Source organism: Stegodyphus dumicola, chromosome 5 (genome assembly GCF_044657685.1).
Source record: "Stegodyphus dumicola isolate Sdum_Otavi_A_Nest chromosome 5, ASM4465768v1".
NCBI lineage: Eukaryota > Metazoa > Arthropoda > Arachnida > Araneae > Eresidae > Stegodyphus > Stegodyphus dumicola.
The window spans coordinates 35,442,708-35,467,989 of record NC_140772.1 but is presented as its reverse complement, the minus strand read 5'-3'; the positions used below and the strand labels follow the sequence as shown (position 1 = coordinate 35,467,989).

General features: G+C 28.4%; 1 protein-coding gene across 3 annotated transcripts in view; it reads right to left on the bottom strand.

Moving 5' to 3' along the window:
• Window positions 1-842: 842 nt before the first annotated feature.
• Window positions 843-25,282, bottom strand: part of LOC118191420 (tyrosine-protein kinase Fer-like) — a 62,750-nt gene continuing 38,310 nt past the window's right edge. The window contains exons 14-19 of one of the 3 annotated variants that reach the window (XM_085816573.1): window positions 22,301-22,514; window positions 16,494-16,617; window positions 16,255-16,406; window positions 11,452-11,574; window positions 10,085-10,247; window positions 843-4,031 (exon numbers count right to left, since the gene is read on the bottom strand). In XM_085816573.1, the coding sequence (XP_085672699.1) occupies window position 4,031; window positions 10,085-10,247; window positions 11,452-11,574; window positions 16,255-16,406; window positions 16,494-16,617; window positions 22,301-22,514 (777 nt within the window). In that variant the 3' untranslated portion in view covers window positions 843-4,030. Of the gene's footprint in view, window positions 4,032-10,083; window positions 10,248-11,451; window positions 11,575-16,254; window positions 16,407-16,493; window positions 16,618-22,300; window positions 22,515-25,282 lie in introns of those variants that run through there. The other 2 variants (XM_085816574.1, XM_085816572.1) reach the window with 2 other exon arrangements.

Below are 25,282 nucleotides of genomic sequence, written 5' to 3'. Positions count from 1 at the left end.
GATAACTATCAAGCCATAGTAGCTACGCGTGCTACTCTTGGTATGGGTGAAAGTGGTTCGAGTTCAGGATCCTCTAAACCGAAGGGGTGGTTTGGGGGAAAACGGGAGTAGCGATTGCTTGTGTACTGCCCTGTGGAGAGTCTTCTGTATGACGAAGAACCATCTCTTTGTTTTAAGAATCATCTTTTTATTCCCCATTCATAGCATGTCTTTCGAAGGAACCCGTTTCACATAATCTTTGATGCAGCTGTATGAATGTCTGGCGGAAAAGCTATCCGATGAGGTGCGGAAATACACCTCAGCGGGACAGTTTTCCCAGTGAAGTTGCACACTGGTTCTTCCATTACAATCAGTAACTCAGTATATTAGATGCATATCTACTAACTTCGCATTTGTTATAACTTCCATCCTCTTACCTCTGCAGGCAGTTGTCGAATGATAATTTTTTGTGCGGACGTTTCACTGGTTTCCTAATGATACCTCTTTTTAATGTTGCGATTGTGTTTTCGACTCTGCATTACTATTTCATCACGATTCATATTTAAGTAATCTAACCTCCCAGAAGATAGCAAATGGGGCAGCAAATCATCCTGTATATATCATTGTTATGCCCTGAACATCACATCAAACAGTGTACCACTTTCAAACGTTAACCTAATTACTTGGAATGAAAATAAAAATTCTCGCTACATAACAGGAATAAAAAAGTTTACTTTGACAAATGCAGAAAAAATGCTTCAGCATAAATTTCCTGTAATATACAGGATATTATAATGTATTATATTCAGTTTTTAGAAATTCACAGTTGTGCTGTATTACAAAAATCAGACAGCTATTGCATATTTACTTCAATTCAATTTATTAAAATATTTCTAACAATACGGAAATAAATCTGAAGAGAAGAAAAAGTTTCTTAAAGACAATATTTCACACTTATAGCTTCTTCATACAAACTGTTCTATCAACACGTTACAAACATCAAATACAGAAAAAACTTAATTAAAATTTTCAACACAAATATATAATACTAAAATTTATATTACTAGCATAACTTTACACATTTAACCTCCTAAAATTCCCTAATAGAAATTTATACACTGAGATAGAAAGCTTCAAAATTTACTGAAAACATTTAGCTAATATTAAAGCTATAATAACTGCAAGGAATTACTAAACTTGAAACTGTAAGCGACAAAACTATTACAACATATGCAATGTATTGCAATTTTACATACGTGTATATATATACACTACAGTAAAATAAAAAAAGAAAATACAAACAACAGTTGACATACCTGGAAGACAAATCTATAAAGTACGAATAAATAACTGCAAATATAAAATTTTCTTCTTTTTTCCCCCAAAAAGAAGAAATACATATGAAGTAGGTAAAAATTGTACATTTCAGATTGAACAACATGGTAAAGTTTCACTGTATAAGTTCAAGGCATCACTCAGTTATTCCAAATGGAAATTCATTTCTGAATTTGGCACATAAAAAGTATAAATGCAGAGATGAAAAATTCAATTACAATGGTCAAATTATGTATGAAAATTTTAACTGATGAAATATTAAGACAACAGGTATAACCCACTTTATGTACATATATTCAGTGTAACTGTAACAGGAATTTGAAACTATCTGCACCTGATAATTGTAAAGTTTTATACTGTGCATTTTTCCTTAGCCTTAACTACAACTGTTTTATAAATACATTTAATAAGAAAATATTTCATTTTGAGATACCTAGTGCAGGCACATTTAAAAAATAATGTATGGTATACTAAGAATCATATTTTAAAATCAATTTACATACTGCATGCAGCTATCAAATATGTTGAGGTATTTAAAATTCACTGAGACTTTTGATCAACTATTGGAATTTATTAGGCATAATAAAATCCCAGATACAGTACATTTCGCTTCTATAATAACGTCCAAGATGTTATACTAAAACATATTTTAAGCAGAAAAATTTACGTAAATTTAAACAGCAGCACAAAATATTTTCTTACATATTACTTGTCTTTATTTACAACTTTTCTGTACAGATCTCCCCCACTTTGTTAAGTCAGAGCTATGATACCTTTTTCTAAGTGGAACAGTGCAAAGTAAAGATGCAAGTGATGTGATAAATATACAGGATCCAGTAAGCCAGTATAGGGTACTATGTGCAGTGCTCTTTCAGAGACCCACAATGCTCTCTTTTAATGTTTTTATAAGGGAAAATTAAAGATGTGGAAGAACAGGATATTTTAAGACACACTAAAACTTGGGAATTTTATTCTGGACTTTGTGAGTTTTGGCAGCTATTTGACTCAGTCCATAAAAACAGAAAGACATTTAATTTCTGATCCACTGAGCCCTTTCAATAAATAAATACGCTTAATAAAGATAAATAGAAAAATTACTATTATAAAAACATCAGTGTAAAACAAAATTGTCTATGGAAAGCACAGAAAGGAAATGAAAACTATATGGTCATTGCTATAAAACTCACTGCTGGAATAACAGCAGTAACAGCAAATAATATCACAATATTTGGGAATTGTTTTTATCCATAGCAATGTAATTTAATTGAATTTAATCCAGGATATTTAAGCAATGCTAAATTATCCATTCATAATAAATTGCTCAATCTTAAAAGTAAGATAAGAGCACAGCCATTAACATCTTATTTAATCTTTTTTTAGAGTTATGTAAGCAAAAATAATCAACAAATGCATAATAAGATGAAAATTAAACAAAAACAGGGCCAAGGAGATGGAGAATTTTCTCTCGTCAAAACTGAGAATTTTTCATTCCCAACTTTCTAGGATTTTTCAGGTGCACAGGAATTCCTGTTACAATTATACTCTTCTGAGACAATTTCATAAAACAAACACTGAATAATGTTTTCACTATATTCGTAAAAAGAAAAGTACTTTTAGAACTTTTGATGAAAATGTACATTTATGTTTTCAGTTAATGAAAAGGTACTAATTTAGATCTTTGATAAAAGTGAGAAGTATGTAACAAATGTTTTATAAAGTGGGGGATATCTATTTTATAAAGAAGATAATTAAATCAATAATTTTTATAATTCATATATATTAAAAAAGATATAAAATATGTTTCATTGCACAAATTTTACTTCTCAGAAATTAATTTAATTACATATTAATTGCTGAATTTGATGCTTCCTAAATGTTTATATTTAATTTAAAAAATGGGATATACTTGTAATAATCTTAATACAACCACCGTATTTTTGAATGCACAAGCATGTTAATGCAATTTATTTAAACTTATAAAATCTTAAAAAAAAAAAAAAAAAAAAAAAAAAACACTCATATAATGCACTTTCTATATGTTGTTATTAAACAGTATATAAAAATATTCTTGACTAGATAATATATATGCAAAAGAAAAAAATACATCACATTTAATAAATATACAATTCCTATGAATCTATACATCTTTTAACCGTTTCTTAAAAAAACTGCATAATAAATTTTAACAATATCCTCATGAATTCATAATTTTATGAATACTACATTTTAGGAACACTCATATTTAATAATGTACAGAGATGGTAACCATCTATCTACATGGCTGTAAGGCATGATTACTTTGAGCAAAGCTAAAAAATACTGTAAATTTACATGAAATTCTTATGATACTGATTTTTTAAACTCTATTTTTATTGACAGGAATGTGACTAAATAACAGGTACAGAGTGCAGAAGTAAATTTCAAAAAATTGTTAAACTGCGGAAAAACTACCCTGTAGTTAGTCTGTGAATTTCCATTCTTTTGAATTCTAATTCAGAAGGCCCATTCCTAATGGGGTTTATCTGAGCTAACAGAGACAACTCACGTAGCCAACCCATCTCCAAAACCAGTTTTTCCCCACAGAGCAGCAAGTTGAAAAATATGAACTGCAGGCATAGCAACACTAGTTGACACAAGAAACTGACTCCATTAGCTCATAATGGAACGGTCCTTAACCCAGCAAACTGCAGAGCTCAAATACAAACATCAGTCTTTCCCTGAAATTTCATATCATACTTTAATAACGATGATAGTTAACATTTAACTTTACAATTTAAACTAATTAGCTTATAGTATGCTATTCAGTTACTTTCCAGTATTTTATACTATCACATTTACTGTAGGAATTTATACAGTTCATACACGCATTTTATTTTAGGCATTTTTGTTTTAAGATGTTTGCTAATAAACAGTTAAACTATTTTTTTAAGAAAGGGCAGGAATGTAATACTAAATAAATGAACTAAAATGAAAATATTAGGGTTTACATTTAAGATGCTTGCTAATAAAGAGTTAAACTATTTTTTTAAGAAAGAGGAGGAATGTAATACATAAATAAATGAACTAAAATGAAAACATTAGGGTTTACATTTCCATCTTATAAGTCTCTATAAAATTATCATTATGTATTACATGTATGTTAAATATACATTTTTAAGCAAAATAAAAGCTATACAGACAATTAAAAAAATCAAATGCATTATAGTTGGGATGCAGTTAGGCTTACATCTAGATCCAATTTGCTGTCAAGAAACTTTAGAATATAAAATGTTAGTATCAGATTCAGCAAATGGAAACTAAAACTCAATACACTGAAATGGTCTGCAGTTATATGTAGCGTCACAGGACTCTTGACCCTATAAATAATATCATTATCAAATTTATGATTTTACTGGTAATAATCACTCTCCTATAGCACATTGATAAAGTTACTATAAATTATTCTAGATGAAATGGTCAAATTCAAGATCCACACTACAAATATGAGGAAGAAAAGATATAAAACTCTTAGAAATATGAAACTCAGAAATTCTATGTTTCATGTCCTCCTCACAGTTAAATGAGTCGCAGTCAAAACTCTGACTTCCATAAATAAAATTAGGAATTATAATCCTTTGGTTAATAAATCCTAAAAAAAATCCGAAAGCATAATAGCTATCCTTATTCAAGAGACAGTGTTAATGATCATTAGTTTTCTCATTCAATGACCTCAAAAGGCTATAAAAGTAAGTAAGCAAAATTTCAACTGATAAGTATTTGCTCTACAAAAGGATATGTTTTTAAAACTTTAAGCTTGTTTTCAAACCTTAAGCCTTGTTTTCAAACTGCAAAGACTATTTCCCATTTTTTTTATATACAGTGGCTCCCAAAAACGTTCGTACACTTATGATTTTCATTGAAATAAGGCTCTATACATTAATGAAAAGTAAACGTTCTGAATGAGATTTTAATAATAAGATCTATAATCTATTCATAACAAAATTACACGAAATATTTTTTAAATATAGCGAAACTTTATTTTTAAGAAATTAATAATAAAAAAATGACAAACATTTTATCTCACAAAAGTCTTCATACACTTAAAAAAAATCTTGACATATTAGTTAATATTTTCATTTTTGTTAAATTAATATTTAGTAGGATATCCTTTTAGCATACACAGCAGCTTTTAAACGTCTGGAAACAGATTTTACTAGTTTTTTTTTTTTTTTTGTAATTTCTGTATCATTTTTCATCTATTCTTCCATCATGACTGTTTTGAGTTCGCTTTTCGTTTTGATGTAGTGTTTTCGTATTCTAACCTCCAGTTCTTCCCAAATGTGTTCTATGGGATTTAAATCTGGCAACTGAGGTGGTATTTTCAAAACCTGCGGACAATTATAGAGACACTACAGGCGAACGTTGAGAACCGTATGCTTAGAATCGTTATCATGATTAAAAATAAAATTGTTTCCAATAACCAAATTTTGGGCCGATAATTTTAAATTGTCTCTTAAAATATTTAAATAAAGAGAATGATTCATTATGCCATCAATAAATACCAATACCTAGTCCTGATGCTACCATGCACCCCCACACAAGAACACCTCCACCACTATGCTTAACTGTTCCAATTAAGTTCTTTGAATGAAGTTCCTCATTTTATCTTCTCTATGCATTATTCGACCATCGGAACCAAAAATGTTAAATTTGCTTTCGTTAGCAAATAGGACATTATTCCAGTACGTTTCAGGTGTATTTATCATTGATTTTGAAAATGAAAGCCTAAAGCTTTCTGTTTTTCTCACTAACAAAAAATTTTTTACGAGCAGAACGCCCATGTAATCCAGCTTCTCTGAGAACTCGTCGAACAGTTTCAGGAGAAATTTAAGTAGAAACTTTGCATTAAATTCTGCAGAAACTTTTATAGCACTGAAACGTGGGATTTTCACAAATTTTCTAATAATAAATCCCTTATCACGTTTCGTTAACTTTCTCGATCGACCTTTTCTTATCTTGTTTTCAATCCGATTTTCTTTTTTAAAACATTTTATCACATACTGCACATATAGAATGGGATATATATAATCACATATAGAATGGGATAAATTAACTAATTTAGCGATATTTCGAATTGATTTACCACTACTAAGGTGAAAAATTATCAATTTTCGAAAGCTGTTTGTAATTTCTTTACAACTGCAACCCATTTTTCAATAATAAATAGAATATAATGAAGTGGACAATAAAAAATTAAAGCAAACGATTTTTTAAATGCGACCACAATGCAAAAATTAAAAAAAGCAGCAAAGGATAATTCTAATTTTGATTTTATCAAAAATATTTCAGTGTATGAAGACTTTTGTGAGATAAAACGTTTGCAATTTTTTTATTATTAAATTCTTAAAAATAAAGTTTCACTATATTTAAAAAATATTTCATGTAATTTTGTTACGAATAGATTATAGCTCTTATTATTAAAATCTCATTCAGAAAGTTTACTTTTAATTAATGGATAGAGCCCTATTTCAATGAAAATCATAAGTGTACGAACACTTTTGGGAGCCACTGTATATATATATACAAGGTACCTTACAAAAATCTAAATGCAGCTTTAAACATTAACTTTGACCTTTATATGTGTGTATCTGTATATTGTATGTATTTGTATGTTGTAAGTATTTGTATAGTGCAATCATTATTGTACATTGTAAGTACCTGGTATACAGACAATTTAAAAAATGGGTATTAATAGATCAGGTAAACTTGGTTAACACTGTGCGTAAATAATGCTTTTATGGAAGTTTACATATATTAATTAATTTTTGGGCAGTAGTGTTGAAATAAATCATCAATCACATTTGTTAGATAAGTTTAGCATTAGGAGTAACTATTCAACAGGCAGGGAAATAGGTTTACACACCATATGATGTAAGATAATGGTTATGTTGAATACCATAAATGTGAACTGCACTGCAGTAGAATTTTAGCAATAAAGCTTTCACACACAGTTTACACTAATTTTATCATGTGCACATTCAAAGTTCACAAGGGCTAAGACAAATACTGTGCATATAGATAATACATTTCTGCCTTAGCTATTGACAGTTTTTGAGAGGTTTTTAGATTTTTGTGCTTAAATATAAATTAATAAAAAGAATTAAATACTTATCACTTAGTATTAATGCATTATAAAATAATAACAATCAAAAAGTTAACGCTCATAGACTGGAATTGCATAAACTGATATATCAATTTAAATTTTATTCTCAATGTAAAATGCTTAGATTTCATAAAATCACACATTGATTTTGGTAATATTTTTTTAAAATTCAGCATTACAGAAAACAAGAGTAGCTATAAATGGTTATTAGGTATAAACTTAGTTAATTTCATATATATATTCCAACTTAATCCTAACTGATATTTTAAGAAATAAAAATATAAAATTATTTCTATATTTCATTTCTACAGATGTTTTAATTACATTTATCAAATCATAACTACACATACAAATAAGAGTATTCAGTTTTACAGAATGTAAATAATATTTTAGATCCACAGACCAAAGATATCAAACATTAATCATGCTACACCACCAACTGCTTCTTTAATATTCAATGGAATAAAACATTTTCTTATGTAATATAAACTTTTCAAATGAATAAAAAACTGAAATATTTTTTTATAAAAAAAATTGTTATAAAAAGTTAATGAAAACTATAATATAAAATTTTAAATGCAATGCAAAACATAATCACCAGTTAATCTCTCTTTACTAAATACTGCATTATCTGCTCATTTTCCTATTCTGTCAAAATTTAAGAATTAAGGAAGAAGGATTATGCTAGCTTCCATAAAATCATTTAAGCTTACTGAAACAAAGCATAATCAAGACTTACACTTTTGAGCTTTCAAATGATAACAACAATAAAAATCAATAGTGAAATTTATAATTACACAATTACGTTTGGGAAAGATGCATAGGGCTAGATTCAAACATAGTTGAATATAAGCTATGAATAAGAGTATCAGTTTTCAGAAGAGATCGGCTGAGCTGTTCTCTGGAAAGATTACTGAATAAAGTTACATTTTTTTTTAACTATTAACATGTTTAAATTATATGAGCTGCCAAATGCATTAATTACCTAAGATGCCCCCCCCCAAAAAAGGGAAAATAGTCAGAATATTCAATAAGAAATTTTTAAAAACAAATTTGATTTCTCTCTTTTAAGGTTCTTCATTTTTTCTTTCACATTTCACAAACAGATAAAAACAGGTGTTATATCAATACTTTTATCCTTATCTAGTAAAATATTACCATTCTTTGTACTGAACAAAAATCATATTTCAAATGATAACAATATAATAAATACACAAGATGATCACAATAGTAATTAAAGCTTGCTTAAATGTCCAACAATCACTTCAAATAAAACACATACAAACATGAAATCAAAACACACAACTTTTTCCATACATTTATACTATAAAATAGCTTCAACTAGATATATGACAATGTTAAAACAAATAACATAATATATGTAAAATAACGTAACTTGTCTGATATATGGAATAAAATCTAAGATAAACAAATAACACAGCTCTGACCAAAACAAAAAACATATATAGCTACAACATTAAAATGTATTATAAGCTAAAAATATACGAATTTAAAAATAAATTTTCAAAAAGAAACATAAGCATTTCCCAAAACACATTTTGATAAAGCTAATAATTTTACTATAAATTTACATGCAACATGTAATCATTGACATGACTTCAAAAGCAAACATTACAAAGTACTTTTGAACATGTTGGAATGTAAATTTTTTAAATACTCAGTTTAATACTGTTTTTATGAATTAAAAAATAATGCTAAATAACATATTACAATATCATTTACTAAGTTTTAAATAAAATGTATCTAAATATGTAAAAAAATAATAGGGGTTCAAAAACATTTAACAAAATATAAAGAGAACATTTTAAACAGAAATATAAAACAAAAGCATTTAGGAAATTAAAAAAAAACTATGGTTTCATGTCAAAACTCAAATTCAACTCAAAAAGAAATTAGTATAATTTGTTTGATAAAGTAGACATATAATACGAATCATGTTTAAAACCAGCATGATGTTTTGATTGCAGATGAGCATGGGCACTGATCCTACTGAATAAGGTACCGAATTTTTTAAGTATACAACATAAAGATTAATTTACTTACCACGATGATGAATAAGAAATAATTGTTTACTTAAAAACACAACAACTGAATGTGAAAAATAAATGCATACTCTACATTTTAAGAAAACAAAATATCCCAAAATTTTTAATGATTTAAATGATCCCTCCATTTGAAAAAATAATACTGTGCAGCAAACATAATTATTACATAATAACACTCTTTGTGATTACATGTTTGTAATTATATCTTGTGACAATTCTTAATTTATCACAGAGAAATCTTCACATTTGTCCATTAATTAATTTGTTCAATTTATATTTCAAACCAGGAATTTAAGATCCTTATTAAAATTCAAGATATTATTTCATTTTCAGTCTTATTCACAGCATAAATAATCTTTCAAAAATATATGGTTCAAAATTGCTCCCATAACTAGCAATGCATTTTTAGCAAACATACTATAAATCAATAGTATCCTCCATCAAAGTAGTGCTTGCAATCATATTTAATGATGCATGAATTTCTGAAAGCATAAATAATCTTTCAAAAATATATGGTTCAAAATTGCTCCCATAACTAGCAATGCATTTTTAGCAAACATACTATAAATCAATAGTATCCTCCATCAAAGTAGTGCTTGCAATCATATTTAATGATGCATGAATTTCTGAAAAGTGAGGCCTTTTCTGAGGATCATATTCCCAACATTTACACATGATTTCATAAACAGCAGGAGGTGTATTATCAGGAGCATGTAAACGATAGCCTATTCAATATAAAATCGAAATAAAACTTATTAATATAAATTTCAATGACTTATATACAATTTAAGCATAATAACTTATTATAAAAGTATATATATTATTAATCAGATATATTTTGTAAATTTAATATAGTTAATTTATAAAAATAATAAAGTTTGAAATATCAATAAATAAAATTTAATATAGTTAGTTTAAATATAAAAATACTTTCAAACTATTGCAAGATAACATCAGCATTAGTAAAATAAAAGTGGCTCTTGTTCATTATTCAGCACTCACTGACACTTCACAATCAATCTGTTGGTACCTTTTAGTAATGAAAATTAGTTTTTATTTTTTTATTTTGGGCAAGTATTCCTTGGTGTGTGATTATGGCAAAGCCTCAAGGGCTATCTGCCTAAGAGGAGGGATGCCTTCGTGGAGGACTTTCTAAGGGAAACTGGCTCGTATACATGTTACACATGGGGAAAACCACGAAAACACCCATGCAGCCAGCCCGTTCGCGGGATTCGAACCTCGGACCGAACTACCAGTGTTCAGCGACTTTACCACTCGGCCGCTGGTGGGCCCAGTATTCCTTGGCAATCACATTAAAAATGGCATCAGAAAGACTGTTAATCTATGCCTCTATATAACTCTGATAAGCAAGAACACAAATGATGATGGAACTTGTACCACATTTCTGCTTATTTCTCCATTTTGCTGATTCCTACACACATTCCACTACTGATGTGGAGGCCAGTCTCGGGATCAAAGCTGGCATTAAAATTAGAAGTGGGAGAAGAGAAAAGAAGCCATCAACCATGCTCATATAGTGCTCCCAAAAAAAGAAAGCATTACTAAGAAAAGAAATTTAAAAAAAAAAATTCATCTTTCTAGAAGAATCTATCACAGTTTTTACAGTTGCGAAATGCTAGCAAGAATCACAGGTGGTCGGCAGGTACCAAATAACAAAAAAGTGCCTTAATAAAACTTAGATTTTAATAAAATAATTAACAATAAAATTAAGAAAATAATGGTTCTTAAATAAAAATTAATACCTTAATAAAATGAAAGTTTAATAATTAATTTACAGGAAAATGCTAAACTCAGTTCAGAATCTTTAAATGATTATGCACATAAAAAATCTTGATTTTGGTAATGAATATATTAAATTGCAAAATCTCTTTCAAAAATGACAAAATTTTTATAAAATTATGTGCCTACCATTTTCCACCAACTCTGCTGCTTTATTATTTGACAAGCCAAGATAAGGAATACCACCCAATGAAAATACCTCCCACATAAGAATACCATAACTCCACACATCACATAAAGAAGTGTAAATTCCTAAGGAAAGGTTTGATAAAAATATATAAAATGAAATACATATTACAGCTGTAAGATAAAATTTTAAATATTATTTAATATTTAACAGAGAATTACAAAGCTTAAATTTCTGAACTATAAAATACAACAAAAAATGAGTCACAGTAACAAAACTTACATACATTAATTTTTATAAGAAAATTTAAACTTGTAGTTTTAGAAGAACTTAAATAAATAACAAAATAAGAATAATTAAATAATTAAGACACAATAACACGCCGAATAAATACTAATTCAGAAGTCAAACAACAAAAATCAGCGTTATACCTACAAAATTTTCACAGGACTAGTTTCGATGGTTTTACCAAACCATCATCTTCAGCTGCAAAACCGCAAATGAACAAGATAGGAAATAATGATTAGATAAGATAAGAAAGCCTGGACAAGAATAAGCAAGTGGCGCCATCTGTTGGCGAAACCAGAACTAAAACATAATTTCTCTAAAAGCGGAAGGCAAATTTGGATTGGAATTAGGATCGTTAACTAGAAAAGAAAGATTTTTATGAATGTGAAATGCCTCTAGAAAATCCAGTTCTCCAATGGAAGATGTTTTTTGAATAATTTTGGCAGCAGAAAAATTGAAAGAGTGATTTTCGGACCAACAATGTTGAGCAACAGAAGACTTCTGTGTTTCCTTTTTTCTAACATATGCCTCATGTTCTTTGACGCGAAATTTTAAGGCTCTCTTAGTTTGGCCAATGTAAATTAAACCGCACTGGCAAGGAAGCCTATAAATACCCCAGGAATTCATATCCGGAATGGGGTCCTTGAGTATAGAAGTTGGAATTTTATTGATGGGAGAGTAAACAACCCGAAAGTTAAATTTCTGCAAAATATGTGCAACTTTATAGCTAATTGATGGAAAGAAGGGAATGACAACAGAATTTTTATAATCTCCTAAAATAAGAGTGTGGCTTTTAGTGTGTTGAGATGAGAATTTTTTAACTGCTTGATTAATAATGTTGGGTGAAAAGCCCCTGTCAATAGCTATTGCTTTTAAATAATTTAGTTCTTCATCAAGGGCTAGTTTGGAGGAGCAAACTTGAAGAGCACGGAAAACATAGGAATAAAATGAAGCTAACTTTTGTTTAGTCGGATGACATGATTTAAAGTGTGGTGGACTAAGCTATTGACAGGGGCTTTTCACCCAACATTATTAATCAAGCAGTTAAAAAATTCTCATCTCAACACACTAAAAGCCACACTCTTATTTTAGGAGATTATAAAAATTCTGTTGTCATTCCCTTCTTTCCATCAATTAGCTATAAAGTTGCACATATTTTGCAGAAATTTAACTTTCGGGTTGTTTATTCTCCCATCAATAAAATTTCAACTTCTATACTCAAGGACCCCATTCCGGATATGAATTCCTGGGGTATTTATAGAATTCCTTGCCAGTGTGGTTTAATTTACATTGGCCAAACTAAGAGAGCCTTAAAATTTCACGTCAAAGAACATGAGGCATATGTTAGAAAAAAGGAAACACAGAAGTCTTCTGTTGCTGAACATTGTTGGTCCGAAAATCACTCTTTCAATTTTTCTGCTGCCAAAATTATTCAAAAAACATCTTCCATTGGAGAACTGGATTTTCTAGAGGCATTTCACATTCATAAAAATCTTTCTGTTCTAGTTAACGATCCTAATTCCAATCCAAATTTGCCTTCCGCTTTTAGAGAAATTATGTTTTAGTTCTGGTTTCGCCAACAGATGGCGCCACTTGCTTATTCTTGTCCAGGCTTTCTTATCTTATCTAATCATTATTTCCTATCTTGTTCATTTGCGGTTTTGCAGCTGAAGATGATGGTTCGGTAAAACCATCGAAACTAGTCCTGTGAAAATTTTGTAGGTATAACGCTGATTTTTGTTGTTTGACTTCTGAATTAGTAATTAAATAATTGTTATGAACTTAAAGGGCTTTTATGATTATTAGTTATAGAACTGGAAGTATTGTTAAAATGTTTGAATTTGTCTAATTTTTGTTTTATTTTGTTTTTGCTTGTAACATGCAGAGTGTTTGACCAGATTTAATTAAACTAAAGTAAGTATGCCAATGTTCAAGAGAAATACTGATGTAGAATTTGGAATAAAAACAATAAAAATATTCAATGACACATGAGAATTTCAAGAAAATAATTTTTAGCAACACATGTGCAAAATATATCAATTTTTTTTCATAATTTGGTAGTCAACTAGTACAGTACTGTAGTCACATCTGGTTCTTAGATGTAACTTTAACCATAGTATATGCATTCCAGTAATTTCAAGAAATGGAAGGTACTAGGGATTTTTTATTAGCTGGGGAGGGACTACATAAGTCTGAAAAGAGCATCAGTTTTCAGTTTCTCAGTTCAGAGTCGACTACAAAGTATTGAGATATCTCTATGTAAGCTTCGCTCTTTACATTTGGGTTGCATTGCATTGCGTTTAACATTCTTAGTAGTCTGAATTAAATAAGAAATCAGTTACAAATGTCTTTTTTTAAATAGACTCTTGGAAAGAAGAAAATTGAAATATTAGCCAGCTACATATTTTACTATTTCTGAAGCATTAATTAATTTAACAAAAATCTGCTAAATTTAATAAATAAATATTTCTATTGTTTTCCTTTTGTGAAAGAAAAAATATATATTAAATAACCAAAAATATAACATTAAATTGATTTAAACACTAAAACTGGACTGAAAATCATGTGATAAAATAATGCACATGTATAACATTGAAGTCACAGTTTGATTTCTGCTATATTAATTCACAACTGTAGCTCTTGGATTCAGACACAATTATAGCAAGATGAGTTTTGGTAACCCACTATATTTGTTGAACATGTATTACTTAAGAAATTTTAGACATAGCTCATCTACAGTTTAAGAATATATAAAATTAATAATAGTAACATCATAAATTATTCTACATAATCAGAAACAAAAGCAAATTAAAAATGTAGAAAGCCTTTTTTTTCTAGATTTAGAACCATTTTCTTGCATAGGTTAGCATGAAATATTTTTTTTGCCTGGTATCAGAGTTTAATAACTAGTTTATAAATTTATTCAGATAATTTAATCTTAAAATTTTATACAACTTTAAAGTTTTATCCCATATTTTGTAATTACAGTCAAAAGTCATTAATCCGGACTCGTCGGGACTTCGGCGATTCCGGATTATCGATTTTTCCGGATTATAGATCATCAGTTTAAATCTCGTAAGATGGCATGCAGAAATTCTAAAATTAAAAATATGAAACCGTAATTTATGAAATAAATTATGATCCAAAGGGTATCAAAATTTACAAAAAAAAAAAAAAAAAAAAAGCTTAATATTTATTTGTTTACTTTATTAAACATTTCTTTCAGCATGCGCATATGTAAAGCTTACATTACGCATAGTCGAAATTAGAAAATTGCAACGAGTAAACTATTTGATGTATATTCGTGATATTTATAATGATGAGGAATTTGATTTAAATCATATCAAAGACGGAGTACAACGAGATGAAATACTACATTTAGTAAGGAATTATAAGCCGAATAAAATAAAAATATCTTCCCTGAAGATAAGGATAGTGTTGACGATCAACTTCCAGTTCATTGCGCGCTGCAATGAACTGGGCGTGAGCAGCGTGAAATTGATAAACAGATTTCGGAATGATTAGAGAAACAAATCACCTCTCTGTCACTTTCTTCATACCTTTATCCATTTTTTGCAGCTATTCCACTTTGTGTTTGATGGACATTGAAACATACTTTCATTTTGTAGATCCTTTGGGAGCTCCAGCATCGGAAATTCTATTTGACATAATCGAAAGTTCACGCTTACTTTTATAAAATTGCTCTTACAGTCTGCAAAAAATAATAAACCAGATCCAATTCGAAGATTAAGAAACAACGCAATCATCAACATTAACTGAAATAGATAATTAGATAATTTTAGCTTATACCGTCCGTTATACATTAAATGCGCATGCGAAAATGTATTCTGCACTTGCGCACACGCATATGCACAGTCGTAAAGGTCTTACGTGCATGCGTAAGCGCCTATGCGCATGTGTCAACACGGTGCATTCGCAGAAAGTTTTTAGCTTTGAGGTCCGGATTATAGATCATTCCAGATTATGGGTGTCCGAATTAACGACTTTTGACTGTATACAGTAAAATAATTAAATTTTGATAATTTTTTTGTATTTCATTTCGAGCCTCATTTTAAAGTTTCATGTTTTTTTAATAGTATTTCAGCCAGAATTATTATTACACATTAGATTTTTCATAATATTTTATGTATTATAAAAAATATTTTATTATTACTTTTATTACTAATTTAAAAGCTATTTCCTGTTTTGAAATAAACAGTGCACGTTCATTTCACTAAACACTTAATGATCACCTTTCTCTTTTCTTTTTAAACATACACATTTTCTAACTTAATGATATACACACTTTATCTTACTTCTTAGATCTTACTTTATTTTACTTCTTTAGATCTTTTGGATTAAAAATTTAAAGTGACCTACTGAACATTATAGCAGAGTATTTAAGCAGAATATTAAGCAGTAATATGAAATTTACACTCACATTTATTCACAAAATCAAACGTTTATAAAAATATTCACAAATAAATAGAAAAAAAAATTTAATGTACATATATTACCATAGTTAAGAGCTTCAGGAGCTGTCCACTTTATTGGTATTTGTTTCATTCCATCAGTGACAACATATTGTATTGTTTCTCGAGACATTCCAAAGTCAGATATTTTTACCACATTATTCAAACCAACAAGGCAATTACGTGCAGCTAAATCTCTGAAACATTTAGTTTTTATATTTGTATTCTGGTATTAAAAAAAAAGTGAAAAAATGTTGAAGAAATGAAAAAAAAAAGTTATTCACCGATGGATGCAATTCTTGCTTTCTAAATACTCCATACCCGAAGCAGCATCAATACAAAATGACAGCAATTGATTTAGAGTCAAACTATCATTATGTTTTTGGAGAAAATTTAAGAGTGATCCTCCTGTAAAACAATGTTAAACATATTGCAGCGAAAGCAGTTAGGAAAGCAGTAGGATAGAATTACAAAATTGAAATTTTAGATATTAATTAAAAAAAAAAAAAAAAGATTAACTGTTACGTGAAAAATATCAGCTAGAAAATGCGAAGTAAGGTAATCATCCAAAAGCACCACCAATATAATCAACTATAATTTTAATACAGTGGAACCTATAAAATTAAGCACAAATCAATACTGGATTAATATTAATTTCTCAGAAAATTGCAGTTAGAAAATGTTAGCTAAGGTAATTAATGAGAAACACCATTGTTATTTAGTCAAATTATAATTCTAATACAGTAAAATCTGTAACATTAGGTAAAAATCAACTTTGTATCAATTTCAAATAGATTTTGAAGGCAGCAAACAAAAGTCACTCTTCTTCAAGGAACAAAGATATTCTGAAATATGGGCAAATAAACTGATGCTGTTTAATAAGAAGATGGAACTGAAGAATGTGATGCCATATATTGTGCAAATAAGATAATAATAATAAAAAAAAGATAACCAAAAATTAGGAAATTATGATTTTTAAAAGCTTTGAGTAAAAGTGAAGTAGAAGTAACATAATTAATAAAAGTGGTAGATTCTGTTGAATTCATCAGCTGAAGTTTTCTGGATAATTTTAATTTTAGCAGAACTTAAAATAAAAGTGGGATATTAGAAGTATTAATAATTACTTAAACGAGATTTCTTTCTTTCTAGACACGTGATTCACATTTGTCGTTGTGGAATTAATGCTTTCTTAGTGTAGCTGATGTAAGTTAGGCCATACTGAGAAGGATTGCTATACATTCTCCAAGAGTGAAAAGCTGAAATTAAATCTTTTACGAATGAATAATGAACCTAACTAATAGGAGAAAAAAATTACATAACTAATCAAACGAAAAACATAGCAACAACAAGTTTATCATGATTTTTTATTTCCTTGTACAAAGTAAAAGAAGTATTGTAATCACAGAAAATTTTGGGTATCGTATTTCAACAAAAATATCCACTTGAGCCGCTCTCGAAGGCATTCGACTGAAGTTTTTGTATGACATCTGTAAGTACAGACAGAATAAAGGATTGTTTTTGGCAAAAAAAGATTGCAAATTGGATTTAAAATGGATTCAGAGGAGACTTTTTTTTACATCTGTATGTCCATATGTATCTCGCATAACTCATGAACGAGTAGCTGTAGAACATTTAAATTTTGTATATGGGACTGTGGTAACATGTAATTGTGCAACTCTCTTTTTCGTTGAAATTGGCTGCACCAATCATATATACATACATATATATATATATAAGATAAAAAATATGAAAGCAAACTTCTAATTTCTCTTTTATTTTTTATTTAATTTGGGGACTTTACCTCTCTTTTAAAAATAAAATTTTTTAAATAAAAAAGTCTCTTAAAACATAAATCTCTCTTAAAGTCTAAACTGCATTATTCAAATTAATCATACGATCCTACATAATGTTCAATGCAGATATCTCTTGCCCAATCAAAGTAATTGTAAACCAGAACGTTTTTACTCCCTCCCTTCTTCTGAATCGATGCGTCACTTTTTCACTTCGGCTTCTCTCTGTGCACTGCTTGGATGTAATTTCGCTGTGCTCACTTGCTATCACAACACTTATAAAAAATGTAATGTTCTTTAATAGGCAAGAGTAGAGGGCAAGTGAATTGTGGCCACAAATGAGAATTTAAATAAAAATAGAATTAAAACTGCCTCAACTGCCAAGTTCGTAGTTTTACGAATTCTAAGTTTTAGTATCAAGTATTTTCACAATCAGCATTTCTACACATCTAATCAAAATCTACATGCTACTATTTGTTTTCTGGTTCCATTCAGACTTTGCATGAGATGCCAGACAGAGCTCTAGTTACGTCTGATGCTATGATGAAAATTTTGAAATTTTTGCTATTCAGACAAAGAGGAAGTTTTGTGTTTGCAGTTTTCTAGAAGATTCTTCTTTTAGGCAATGAAGAGTTTTGATCCTTACCAGCTTATTTTGTCTGAATATAAACACTCTCCAAATTCTATTCTTCAAATATGCATTCTTTAAGTATTTTGCAAGACATAAGATATTCTTTGTAAAATTTATTAAATATTTGTATTTCAATCATAAATATCTTATGAGCAATATTTGGAAGCATGGAAAAAGTTGAGAAAGGTTAAGCATAGAGATGTTGAAGAAGCACTTCTGAAATGGTTCACTATTTAAAGAAGCCATAATTTTCCAATGTTTAGACAAATGCTTCAGGTAAAGGCAAATGAATTTGCCAGACACTTTGGAGAGATTGGAATGAATGAACAACAAATTTAATAAATGCACATAATAACAACTGCAATTAAATTTTAATAGTATTTTTAATTATATTTATTATTCAATTATTTTGGTAGATGTGACAATGTTAATCAGCATAAAAAATTTCATTTAATTTTTAGACATTTTTGTGAGATAATCCCTTATTCTTATCAGATCAGATATAGTAAACCAAACTTCCAGTCTCTTTAAAGTACATTATAGCCGGGTTTAACTTTAGTTACATAATTACATGCAATATAAAAGCATAATTACATCAAATTATGTTATTAAAAAATCAGTCTTTAAATTAGATAAACAAGCAGCTTTAATTTGGTGCAGATTCTGAATAAAAACGAAGTTTTATTCAAAAACTTATGACAGACTTAAGATCTTTATGACAGACTTTCTGCCCAATTTTAAATTGCTATGTTTCTTTTCCATTCGAAAAAGCCTTCATTCAGTCCTTGTATGTATTCTTTCATTATATGCTACTACTGTTGTCTCCAAAATCTATGATAATTTTTAGAATTCTTTCTGCAACTTTAATAGATGTTTTATGTTTTTTCAGTGGTTGTTTTTTACGTACTTATTTACATAGTTTATCAAGCTAATTTGAATTTTTTCATTCTGCATACAGCAGTTTCCAAATAATTGTTTATCATAAATTTGCCATTCAAGTTCAAACGCATAATGCTTCAATTGCATGCCCCTGTTATTAGATTTACTCAGATAATTATTCTCAAACCAGAAGTGTTTAGTTTATGGTACCAAAATGCTGGTACTAAAATGTCATGGTCCAGGTTTCAACAGGCCAAATAATGTGTATTTATCACATTTTTTAAACAAATGTAATGACAATCTATTATATGTTTGATACAAATGTCCACTATAAAATTCCTCTTCTAGACTATTTGCAAGATATAAATTCTATGCCTTTTTAAATGAGATAATTTTTAATATGTTTTAACATAATTCTTTTAGTGCCACCTGGAATAATTCTTGTGACTGAGTAAAAAACCGAGAAAATGGTCATCACACATATAAATCTTAACCTTACTTAAACAGCAACTTAAAGACAAGAAAAGGATATTAAAATCTATTTAAACCAAAATTTTAATGAAAATGAAAATAAATTTCCTTCATTTTTCTCAAAAAATAAATAAATAAATAAATAAATAAATAAATAAATAATAAAAAAATAAAAATAAATAAATAAATAAGAAAGCAAACATAATTTAACCATCAGTTTACATGTTTAAAAATATTTTATTATTTTTATATCTAAATGTTATAGCAATTTTGAAGAGAAATAGGAATTGGTGTGTATATCAGGGTATCTGTCATGGTGAGGGGGAGGGGGAAAACTCCAAGAAACACTGATTGATCTATATATGTGCACGCAGTTTAAATTTCACATGTGTATGAAGTTTATGTTTCTTCAACTAATAAAATTTTTCTCAGTTTCCCATTGCAAGATATTTAATATGCTTATTACTTTTAATTTTCCATCTTATAAAAATCATTAAAATGGCACAACAAAATCACAGGAGTATGGCTGGCTCACCATGCTACTCTAATAGGGAAAACCCAAGAAAGAAAGTGGAAAATGTAGGGAAAACGTAGGGTAAAATTAGCTTTTAATTAATACCTTGGCTAATTAAAGTCCCGCGAAGACACAAATGGCCAAAATGGTGTGCCACGAACCTGCAGAATCCATTGGTGTGCTTCGCTAAGCCCGAGCCAGCCATTTCAGAGGGGATGATGTTACTTTGCCCCATATATATATGAGGCTTAAATATCTGTTTGTCACTGATAGTTTATTGCTTGCTTGTGTAACTGTACTAGCCAATGGAGTGAAATTGCCAAAGCACAGAATTGCCATTTCATTTGAGACCTAGACAATTTCCTGTAAAACTTGCCTTTGCTATGACCACCAATAAGTCTCAGGGCCAAACGCTTAAGCGTGTTGGCATTTTTTTACCTGAGCCTGCATTTGGACACGGTCAACTTTATGCTGCCTGTTCAAGAGTTCGTGAAAGAATGGACACAAAATTAAAAATAATTGATGGTCTTCTGCAAGGCAAGCTTAAAAATGATGGAAAGATCTACACAAGAAAAGTTGTGTACAAAGAGATCTTTGACATGTGAATTAACATTTTATTATTTAAATTAACTTCATTTATTTAGCGGTGGCTCTTAAGAAATGTTCCATCAGTAGTTTCCTTTATTGCACTCTACTTTAAGCAATTAAGCAAGTAGAAGGGGAAAACCCCGTGGGGCTGTAAGCAAAGGGGCGTCTTTGCCGCCTGACCTGGGCAATTCAGTTTGAATTAGCAGACATCTTTGCACAAATCATTTTAATTACAATTTATAATATCTAGAACAGTGGTCATTTCAAATGACTGCCAGGCTTTCTAGTATTAAATAAACTGATACTGTAGCAACTGAATGAATTGCTTGTATGTATCAGTCAACTGTCAATTTTTAGTGAAGAATACAATGTGAGAATTTATATCTCTCACCAAAGCCACTATAACAAGATTCCTCATTTATTTATAATTTAGGAAAAAAAAAAAAAGCAGTTTATTTTATTATTATTGTTTCTTCTTACACTCTAGAATTACAGTCTTAGGTTTAGAATCAGACTCAAGATTTAGGCTTTAAAAAAAACAAAAAATCATATTTTCAGCTAAGTTTCATTACATATACATTACATGACATATTACACAACTGAACAAACTCTGTTTTTATAGTGGTTCATGAATATATTTTTGAATTAAAATAGAATAAACTAAATTATACTGTTTTTATTTCAAGAGAAAGGGGTAGATTTGGAAATAAAAGAATCAAAGATATCTATCTCATTCTGTGCTCCTGAGAACCGACTATTTAATTTTATTTATTTATTTTTTATTAAAAAAACTAAAACTTCTGCACATTTCTGATTTAACTGTGTTATTGAGTAATATACTTGAGTTTACTCGGTGCAAAATGTTAATTAAAATGAAATTTCACTATCATTTTTTAAATTACATCAATTACAAAGTCAGATTCAATTAAAAAAGTTGCATAATAAGTTTTTTTTATTTACGAATCTTATTTAAGGACACCTTTTAAGAATCCTAATGTTTTGCAAGAGTAAGATTCTTACAATCAGTATAGATAAAGATGCTCATTAATGATATATAACAGTACAAATATAAAAAATATTAAATAGCAAAAATGTAATATAAATTTAAATACTTTAAAATCATAAATTTAAATAAGTTTGATTACGTTGCATATTACTTTTAAATCAAAGTAGAATGAATAAATACATCCTTAGCATTATTATTCAGTCAGTTCATACCTGGAACAAGTTCCATTACAATCATGAATGGATGTTTTTGTACACAAATTCCAATAAATTTTACTATATTAGGGTGATTATAATCCATCAAAATTCGTCCTTCTTGTAAAAATTTCCGTTTTTGAGCATCAGGTAAGTTTACATGACAGGTTTTAACAGCAACTTCATCAGGATAATTCTTTAAGTGTGCTTTATAAACATCTCCAAAGTTACCCTAAAAATTTCAGGTTTCTCTTATGAGAAAAATATAGAAAACTATTAAAATAAAAAGTGCTACTTATGAAGGGCAGATAATAAGAAAATGCATATGTGCAATAGAAATAAAACATATAAAATATAATTACATTTTGTAGCTTATTATAACAATGATAATCTACATTAATTAATAAGCTGAATACATTTTCTAATATTAGGGGAAAATTCCTGATGCTTAATAATGATAATTTTACATTTCAACATGTATAAATATATTTTATTCAATCAAATAAGAACAGCTGACCATGACTTTAATTTCTTAAGGAAATGGTATAAGTAAGTGTAACAATGATGTATAGTAGACAAGTTTCTTCCAAATATCGTAATTCTACTAAAATTATGATTTTTTTAGTGCTATTAAATTTTTAATGAATTTATTATAAAGTTTTATTAATGATTAATCAACATAAACTTTTTTTTTCCAGATTAAATCTGATTAAAGTAATTTTACAGTCCATTCTCTTTGAATGTGAAGAAAAATCTAATTCTAGAATTCAAAGGCAGAAATAACACTGACAAAACTAAAGAGAATGTTTACACATTTTAGAAAGATTTTAATACAGAATAAAATTTATAATAATAATAAAAAAAGAAAATGATTCGAATAAAAATTTTTGGCAACAGCTTATTACCTAAAACATCATCTGCTATTTTAAAATTTATTCTTCTTTCAAATTTTTACATGTAAATAAGCTGTGGATTGAAAGATATGTTTTCATACCTTCCACAAAGAAATACTGTTTTCCATAATTCTAAAACATTATGGAATGCATGTATTAAAATTTCTAAGTTCAAAACAAGCAGCATTATTAATTAGAAAGAAGAAAACCATTAGACATTATTTCTACATGGAAAGAAAATCCAAATGAATACCCCCCTAAAAAAAAGGCATGCACTGTTTCTAATGCTTCTAGAGTTAAATCGTTGGTATCAAGGGAAAAATCTGTTGATACAAAAATGAGTTGCAAATTCTTTAAATATATCTATAACAGCAAAAAATAAAATAAAATAAATAACTAATTTAAAAACATTTACAACTTAAAAAAGCTAAAAAACATTATGTTCATCAGTTTTTTGCTGAGGCATGTTGCTCAATGCAGAACAATTTGTAGAACCCTGAACAAAAACTCTTTATCAGACAATAAATAAAAATACATGTGCACTTGATGATGCATGATTTACCTAAATTACTGCAACAATAGAAAAATATTATAAAATTAGAAAAGCAACAACCTTGCATTTGGCAATGGCCAAGGATCATTAAAATATTAATATTCTTATGACTTTTAAGGTGAAATTAATTGAACTTTTACTATTGTGTTTTACTTAATGTTCATTCAAATGTTCTTGTGATATATGAAAGAATTTGAGTAAAATACATTGAAGCAGTAATTCTGAATTTAAAATCTGACAAGGGAAGCATCAAGAATTAAATGCCTTCATAGGAGGCAATTACACAAGCAGGCTTTGACGTTGCTTTATGATATCGTCTCTGATTATTGATTAGCTTTTGCATGCTAATCAATAATCAGAGTCACAATCCTATGGTCTCAATTGCCTATCTATCACATCCATTATGATATAACAATTTTAGCAGGAAAAAATAATCACAAAAGGTAGACTAATTTTGCATATTTTCATCTGCCAACAATGTGGAATATTATACAGTTTCAAAATAAATAAGGACATGCAATCTTAAAAGGAATCTATTTCGTTTATTCCCTATTCTTTTTAAGATACAAATTTTTTCAATTAGCTATTCAATAACATGCACTAAATAAAAAGTTATTTATTATGATGTGATTCTTTAATTTTCTCACCTTATTTGATTATTGCAAATTCATTGCATTTTGCATTAGTATATTTGTTGCCTTCATATTAAAAATACAATATATTCTATTGTGGTGAAAATCTTCCCAAGGCAATCATTTTAGAAGGAGACTGATATTTCTAAGAACATGCACCAACATGGATATTATATTCTTATGCCCAAATAGTCTGACAAACAAGAAAAGCTTAATTTATCATCTGTTTGCATTTGATTACATTTTTGATTTTCTATTGTTAATGATTTTTCAGCTTTAGGACCAGCTCTAGCTAGCGTGTTTCCCTGGCACATTTACTGAAGTGTTTGAATTTTCCATACACCAGCAAATTGTGTTTGAATTCCGCTGAGCTATTTTCTGTTTTTTTCTCCCCACAGAAAATAAATGTTTTATTATTTCTGCATTTCTGTAGTTAGCAGAATTCTGTTAATAAAAAATTATTCAAATTTTTATATGTAACATATAATAATTTTATGTTACGTTATTATTATACATAAAATTTTATATCAATTAATTATTTACACAATAATTTTATATTAATTACACAAATGTAATTATTATATTTTTATGTTAATTATTAAGTGATGAAATTTGTTTTTCCTCTTTCATGTACTTGAAAATGATGCTTTATTATGAACCTAATTATCAGTAATGTATGTTATATTTTATGCTATATATGAAGTAATTGATTATATATATATATATACACAATACATTTCAGGATTAATTACTTTCTTCCCTACTTCATTAATTCTATTATTTTTTTAATTTACAATTTTTATTTTTCATATTTTGCATTTTTAATTATTCTTACTTTCTGTCTGCTATTAAGCCTTCTGTTTATTATTACTATTAATATTATTATAACTTATTTTTTAAATAAAGGTTGAATTAAAACTTT